The 7,928-nt window shown below is 40.6% G+C and overlaps 1 protein-coding gene across 4 annotated transcripts; it reads right to left on the minus strand.

Moving 5' to 3' along the window:
• Positions 1–1,258: 1,258 nt before the first annotated feature.
• Positions 1,259–5,345, minus strand: GPX8 (glutathione peroxidase 8 (putative)). Of its 4 annotated transcripts, none has more exons than XM_010178483.2 (3): positions 5,073–5,345; positions 4,155–4,416; positions 1,259–1,611 (listed from the first exon to the last, which is right to left on the minus strand). In XM_010178483.2, the coding sequence occupies exons 1-3, from the start codon at positions 5,277–5,279 to the stop codon at positions 1,448–1,450; spliced, it is 633 nt and encodes a 210-aa protein (XP_010176785.1). In that variant the 5' UTR covers positions 5,280–5,345; the 3' UTR covers positions 1,259–1,447. The 4 variants fall into 4 exon arrangements, with proteins under 4 accessions (XP_010176785.1, XP_028939334.1, XP_028939332.1 ...); XM_029083501.1 differs by having other exon boundaries at positions 1,448–1,611; positions 4,155–4,290; positions 5,226–5,279; XM_029083499.1 differs by having other exon boundaries at positions 1,448–1,611; positions 5,226–5,279.
• Positions 5,346–7,928: the final 2,583 nt, after the last annotated feature.

Genomic DNA, 7,928 nt, shown 5'->3' on the forward strand with positions numbered 1-7,928 from the left:
TGTTAATGTTCCACATCAGTATCATTACTCAGTCTTTTTAAAATCCTTTTATGTCCTTATCCTTCAGAGGTTTTCTGTGAAATTCTCAATGAATTCTATAGATGAATGAAAACAAACTTTTTAAAAAACTGCTTTTGAATTTCTCACCTTTTTAATACAATTAAGTGCCTATCCTTATTGGAAGGTGTTTTGAAGCACTTCATGTATTTTCAGTCACTATTAGTCTTACAAGAGAACAGCAGTAATACTACCAGTCCTTTTTCATATGGAAAACTCTTCTGGGACACTGGTTTCTCTCGTTTCTATTCTCTCAGCCCTCCTTTAAGACTTGGACAGCTGGAATGAGGCTCCTTATTCTGATTTACTCTCTCCTTTCATTAAACAGATAAACCAAAACATTTGGCAGGGTGGAACAGAACTGGAAATGGGTTTGCAGTTGCATGCAGGATTGGGGAGATTGCAAAGTGAGAAGAGTGGGGCTTGAGGCATGAGTCCTCATCCCCTTCTTCTACCTTTACTTGAAGACTCTTGTTTTATTCCAGAGATGTGAGGTAGATGGCTGGGGAGCATTGTCTTGGACTGTCTCAGAAAGATGCCTGTTAGAGTGCCAGGTGGTTGATTTTGCTGCCCCTTGAATCCTGCTGTAAGCAACCATCTTTGTTCACACAGGCCCTGCCTGTATCCGGGTCAGAAGACTCTGAATCCAGCAGGACATGAGCTCACAGCTGAGGAGGCACTGTACTGCAGTGCAAATGTATGGAGAAGGCTAAAGAGGTTAAAGGTGTTGCTGTAAAGGTGAAATGTAAAATTAATCAAAATAGGAAGCAGGCAAGGAAACATTTTTGCAATTTTTTCCTTTTCTTTTAATAATTTTATTTTCTATGTACATTTTTTTTTACAACAAAGTTGACAGCTTCATAATTAAGTAATCTTCCTTGAGAGGATATTGCAAAGCTGGTATCTTCAGTTGCATTTGTCTCTAAAACCCTGGTATGGTGCCTCTGGGCCCCATGTCTTTCAGTCAGGGCAATTATATGTTAATGGAATATCAAAATCTATTTGTTACTGATAGATGGGAAACAAAACTCTTCTGTGCAAATACTGAGGAATTTATCAACAAATCATCTTCTTTTTAGCTGTCTCTCTGCTGGTGACAATTGTAATTAGCTATTGTCAACACTTTAAAGAAACATTCAGAAACTTTATGCAAATTGAAGGTCCATCCCTGCAAGGTCCTGAGTGCCCTGTGATTCTCAGTAACCCCAGTGGTTCTCAAGGCCACCGCAGGAGCCAATCCGACATTAACAGACATAGTGTAGCTGAAAATACTAACACCAAAAAGAAGTAAAAGCACCTGATAGTTTAACTTCTAGCAGCATTTCCCAGGAATGTAGTAAGGCTGTGTATACCCGTGCTGTTGAATGGATTCACAGCATGAATGCCTTTTTCAGAGGTCTTCTCTTTTTTTCATTATAATCTGCCTGATTAATGATGCTACTTCTGGCTTGATACTTTCTATGGGCTCTTCAGGTCTCCAGAATTTCACAACTTTACCCTCAGGGCTGACAAGGTACTTCCAGAAATTCCATCGAGGCTCTTTCTTTGAAGAATCTGTAAGAATGGCATCAGATCATTTTAGTGACTTACACTTGTCATTGTTCCATTACCCTGCAGTGATTCTTCAGCTATTTATGTTGAAGTAATCCTACTTTGGTCTTTGCTAGTAGTTGGGGCATGGATTTACTGGTTGGTTTTAATGATCTAAAAAGCGAGAAGTGAATGATGCTCTCCCCTTCTTGTGAAACTCTTTTGAGTCCTACTTTTACTTCACTATGCTTCCTAGGGAGGAGGATATGAGGGCTGCATACTCATTTGAGGAATCTCCAGTTTTATGTCGGTGTAGGGGAAGTGAAATGGGAGCAGAAAGTCATACTAGTGATGGCTTAATTCAGCTTCTTTCATCCCATGAGGCAAAACCTTACCAGTATATTTGCTATTGTGAACACCTGGCAAGATAATTTCTGAGATCAAGGGGCTAGCAGGAAACTATGTGGCTCCTAGAGCAGTTTTTTGACTCTGTCTTTGTCCTTGGAGAATCTCAGAGGTTTAGAGGGAAATATCTTTTTGAGAGAAGAAGTAGAAGAAAACTCCAGGGGATTTTGACGGGGGAACAGGTGTCCAGCGGGGAACAGTGCTGAACCCTACACTGATTCTTGGAAGCAATGGGTTAAATTTTGCCATTCGACTACATTTGTAATGTCATGACTGTACAGAGACACCATACAAATGGTATGGTAAAGCTCATGTCATGGAAGCTCTGGCCCACCCAGTGATTGTATCTTTGCTGAGTTGTTGTATCTGGGATCAGTCTTGATGTAACGTAACCCCACCTCTGAATAACTCATAAAAAGTACAAGCAAGTAGGAAGCAGGTCATCATTTGAGGAAATGTGAGGCTACAAACCTTGCACTGGCCCAACAAAATGCCTTACTGCTATGAAAGCAGCAGGAAGCAGTTGTGTAAAGGCACGTTTATGCTGCCAGTGGATTCTTTTTGCACTGGACTATCTGACACTGCTGGACAAATTGTAGCTAGCAGTCACAGTCACCAGGGGGTGTAGCATGAAGATATTCAACCTTCTCATTGTCAAGACAGCTACATGAAGAAATCAGTTGCATCTTTAATTGAAGGTGCACAGTAATTTCATATGAAGCAGAGGGATGTGGGAAAAGAAAGACCTTATTTAAAAATAAGTATTTAAGTACCAGAGGATGTTTCTCCTTCTTGTGGGTGAACAGCATGTCAAATAAGAACTGACTGAGTGAATATGGCTGTTCTGTTTCTGTACAGATACTAATGTCTGATACCGATTCCACTGGGAGTTAGAATCTGAATTCATCCCGCTCAGCTGGTACCTAGGTGCTCTGCTCTCCTCTATGATGAACTGAGAGGCACCTCCAGAGTGCATTCAGTAATTCCACTGGACATCAGGCGACTCAGTGCAACAAGGCTTTACCTGGAGTCTTTGGTGACATGCCTGAGGGGAGGTAGGAAGCAACACAGTTACACTGACAGTGACCACTTAAACGACTCCTGAGAGATAATAATTTTCAGGTACACAGGAGGTATCATGGAGGATATGGCAAGAAGCAACAGACTTAAGTGGTGTAAGAAAGATTTCATTTAGCTGTTGAAATGGCTTTCTGACAAGAGGAGCTGTGAAGAACTGGAATAGGGAGCTTTTAGAATATTTCATACTGTAATAGTCTGCAGAAGCACGTGCAGTACTGATTGGGCTAAATCTGATCCTATCTTGGGGCAAGGAGATGGAGTACAGGTTTGGGCCCTCTCATACTTTATTTTCTAGTTAAAAAGATGTGTTAGAGAAGGGCTATGTTCTATTATCCTTTCTTTCCCATATCAGTGTTTAGTACAGCTCAAAGACCTGGCCAAAGCTCAGGACAATTCAGAGAGGCTTTTTAAGTTGGCTTTGGGTCTGTGGGGTCTTTGGTCAACTGAAGAGAGTTTAATATTGCTTGTGAGAGTATGAGGCTCTAAGTCAGTAAATGCTTACTGTGACAAGAGTATTTGTGTGAATGGGTTTTGTAGGCTAGGCCCTGAAGTTCACAAGACAAATTAATGCAAATCAGTGAATATATATAACTACAGTATATATAATCCTGCTTTACAATACAGTTTACATAAAGGTGGACATACGACTCTACTAAAACAGGAATCTTCTCATCTGCATGTATTTATGTAAAATCTTCCTGTAATTTTAAGACCCCTCCATAGCTACATTTTTGTCCATAAGAAAAGTTGTTTTTCAACAAAAGTTGCATAAATCTAAATGGGATTTTTTAGGTGGTAGTCTTTCCACTCAAGTTTATACTTCTACAAAATGGATGTTCCTAGCTGGGCTGGTCACAATAGGCTGTTTTTATAATCAGTGGGAAGAAATGGATGCTTTCAGGGTACAGCTCTTCTGGCTCTGTTTTTGATATCCACATTGAAACAAGATTAATTGTATGCTGAGTGCCTGTTTCTCTCCATAGACTATGAAGACTGATGTTTCCTGACAAACAGACTTAGACTTGAATTTAGAGAGAACACCATGGTTGCAGGCAGCTTGATATATAAAAGAAAACAGTTACCTATTAGAAATTTAAAGGCGGGCTCTGCTTCTGATCCTAGGATCTTGATTTTGTGGAAAACAGGGAAGGTCACTCCATAGTTTCCTTTGGCAAAAGATTCTATTTCCTGGCTTGAACTAGGCTCTGATTCTCCAAACTGGTTGCAAGGAAAAGCCAGCACAGTGAAGTGGGAGGGACCAAACTCTCTGTGTAGTTCTTGCAGTGCGATATAATTTTTGTCTGTGTGTTGGCAGTAACTGGCCACGTTTACAACCAAAGTTGCCTTCAGAGAAATAAAGTTGTAAAAGTAAGGAAAAAAAAAAAGCAAACTCAAAACCCCAAACAAAACCAAACCCTTGAGAAGGTGTAGAGATTACTGTTAAGTCTAAGTCTTAAAACAGTATCTCCCACTACCACATCATTCCTGTTAGAAGGCTAAATTTAATCTGTCCAATCATAATTTCATTAAACAGATAAGGATGATAGCAGCTTAAGATACTTACTTTTAGACTACCTGTTTTAAAAATTCAGTAAATGCATAAACTTAAACTTACAGCTTTTTAAAAATATAAGCATGTAAAAAAGCAGATACTTAGTACAGGCAGTGAAATAATATTTACTGGATCAACTTCCAGAATTCAACACAACATTCTACCATTCTTAAATATGATTAAAATACACAAATTGTATTGTTAGTCTATATTGATTTATGATAAGGAAAATGAAAAAACATTTTTCTTGACTTATTAGATCCAGTACTAAATTCCTGGAGCAGACCTAGAAAAAATAAATTTCTCTCCAGCTTACTGTTTGAAGAACAGGAATTTAGCACAAATCTCTGCTGAAAATTTCCATGACCAAACTTTTTGTTTACCTACAAACAGACACCTGTTTTTCAGTAAAGATTCAAGACAAAGATATAATGAAATTGTAACTTACTTTCCCTCTGTACTTCTCCAAGGAAATGATCCTTCCTCGTGAATCCTTCACTTCAAAAGAATAAAAATCTTTGATTTTAGGTTTAAAAAATCTGAGTTGCAGCAGGCAGAGAATGACAGTACACAAAATCATCGACAGAAAGACAACAAAAACCCTGGCTTTGGGCACTGAGTATTTCAGAGGATAAGTAGTTGTGAGAGGCTCCATTTTGGAAAACTTTGGAGAGGAGCCTGGGCAGGCCTGGAATGTGAAGGAGGAGCTGAAATATGAAACGCGCAGCTTGGACTGGAAAGAACAATCTCATTCTGTCTGTGTTGCAGAAGTGGCTGTTTCACTTCGCAGTGCCTCTGCTGGGCTTCGGAGCTCTTGCATAAAGTACAGAGATCTCCGGGAGGGCGCAGGGCGGGAAAGAATGCCAAGTGTGTTTGATCCCCTGAGGATGCTTATTGCTCTATTTAACTGACCTGTGGGGGATACTCCAGTGTTTGCCTGCACTCTGTCTTGAGAGCTGCTGGGGCCTCTTTTGTGGGTCTGTAGTGCAGCTCCAGCACATCCCCTGGGCTCCTCAGGTGTCCCTGGCAGAGTTGTGCAGCAGCAGGCATCTGTGCTATTACACAGACCTGTAAAAGTGGCTCATGGGCCAACTGTTCAGGTAGCTGGAGGGCTGTATGGCTGAAACCACCCTCTTTACAGCCTCCATCCTGCCTCTCATCAGCTGCTGTGGGATCACAGGCAGCTTTGTTTATAAAACTTTTACAGCACATGGGGCAGAGAAAAAACTCCATGTTTACAGACTGGCCTAAGGGAAGAAAATAAAATGTTTCTTTTTGTAATGGGGGTGGGTGGCTGATGGTGGAAAGCAGGTTGCTTTTTGCATTGTTACTGGCTAACTGGGAACTGGCTATGCTGAGATGAGAGGATGGAAGGTCTGCATAAGAGAGGAAAGAGTTAATAGAGAATCTCATGTCCAAGCCAGGCAGCTCCAGCAGTGTTTTACTGAGGCAATTGTGGAAGACATTCTGAACTTAAGACACCAGACTTGCGTGGCTCTAATGTGTCTTCATTTTACTGTTTTATATTTTAAAGATAAGCCTATTGCTCTTGGTTTCTGAAGGTACATCAACGTAGTGGTTACAACTCTGTTACGGGAAAACCAACATTTTATCTGTTTTTTAAAAATTATTTATTTATTTTTCCCATGTCTTCCCTTGCTCAGTTATTCCCTCTTTCTTTCTGTCCATTTGCTATTCCCTCTCAGCTTTCAGGGTTTTTTTTTGTCCTCCTCACATTTCTGTTCTTGGGCTTTTCTAAGCTATTACTTGTATTTCAGCTTGTCAGTCTCTGCCAACTTTCTTTTCCTCACAGTCCAAATCACCATTGAAGAGTGATTTCTGTCTCAGCTGTTTTTCTTATTGCTCTGATTTTTGCTGGACTTAGAGGCTGCATTTTAAAGGATGAAAATAGAACAGGACTTTCTGAAGTTGAAACCTGGAATCTGGAGGTCTATTGCTTTTCAGTGACTTCAATATCACCTCAGCCATCCTTGATTTGTACAATACCATAGTGGTATGTTCAACCATTTCTGTAATGTTCTGTAAACAGCTAAAATCCATGTAAAGTTTGTTTAACAAGACTACAGAGTTTCACACAGTTCTATATAACAGAGAGATGCTTGGGAAATACCGTGAAATTTCAAGATTTGTATGAGTGTTTCCTGTCATCTGAGGACATGTGAAGGTTGATCTCTATCTGGCAGTAAGGCTTGTGAGCACGGTGTTTTCAGTGGTGGGGAAAGAAAAGGCACAGACTTCTGTGCTGAGATGAACAAAGCTGTACTTCACAAGGAAACATAAGTGACTAATGGTGACTTCAAAAGCAAGTTTTAATGTGTTTGATTTCAGAAAATGCATGCAAGATCCTGGTGTCTAAATTACATCTCAACATCTTGTAATTTGCATCTAATATTACTTTAGAAATTAAAAAAAACCCAAGAGTTAATATGTTATAGAGATTTACAGGAGTACCTAATAATGATCCAGAAGCCTGTTATACTTGCTATGCTTCCTTACCTTTGTTACTTTCAGTGTTTGCTTTAAAACTGTCTGAAAACCGAAATCTTGTGTTCAATAGTATCTAGGCTGTTACATTTCAAATTTTGATACAGTCTTAGGTGTTATGTTCTTCTGACACAAATTGCTCTAGGAATGAATTTGAAAGTAAGAAATGTAAATCTGTCATTTACTCTTTATGTAATATGCCTTAATATATTAAAAAGTATAAGATAACATTAAAAATAGTAACTTAACCAAGCTGCAGTCGTGGTGAGAAGACACAGAAATCAGAAGAGACATAAGCCCTCCTTTGGGTGGAGATCAGAAATCCAGCCTGGTTGCAGCCTGACAGCATGTGGGTTTGCCCAAATGCCCATCTCTGGGAAAGACCAGACCCACAGGCCTTTGCAGAATGGCTGAAGGTGCCGTGGGTCTTTCAAAGGCCACTGCCATAGCCTAGTCCACGAGTGACACAAATTTAGGTGTTCTTCTCTGCAAGAGGCTTTCTGTGTGACAGTTGATTTGGGGGTACTTATCTGGCCAGAAATATTCGTATCTGTCTGTTTTACCCCCTCCACGCAGGTGACTGACTGCGGGAGACACCCTCAGCCCAGCACCCATTGCCGTGGCCTGTCTGTCGCCCTGAGGTGTGCGGAGGAAACAGCGCGAAGGGACGGAACGGTGTTAAGCCACGGCTAATCTTGGCGCTTGGTCTCATTTCACTTGTGCAGGTCCCAGCCTCTGGAAGGACCACCTACTCCAGGTTCAAGAGCTCCATCGGGAGGAAGCTGGCGGCCCGGGCTCC

Source organism: Antrostomus carolinensis, unplaced genomic scaffold, assembly GCF_000700745.2.
Source record: "Antrostomus carolinensis isolate BGI_N321 unplaced genomic scaffold, ASM70074v2 scaffold48481, whole genome shotgun sequence".
In the NCBI taxonomy this organism is placed as follows: Eukaryota; Metazoa; Chordata; class Aves; order Caprimulgiformes; family Caprimulgidae; genus Antrostomus; species Antrostomus carolinensis.

Bases quoted from the DNA above. Each gene is read 5' to 3' on its own strand.
- GPX8 (XM_010178483.2), bottom strand. From the start codon at position 5,279: ATGGAGCCTCTCACAACTACTTATCCTCTGAAATACTCAGTGCCCAAA. The intron at 4,417-5,072 runs GTAAGTTACAAT...ATTTCTCTGAAG, and splicing joins TGGAGAAGTACAGAGGGAAA to GCAACTTTGGTTGTAAACGT. The intron at 1,612-4,154 runs GTAACTGTTTTC...CCATTCTTACAG, and splicing joins CGCCTTTAAATTTCTAATAG to ATTCTTCAAAGAAAGAGCCT.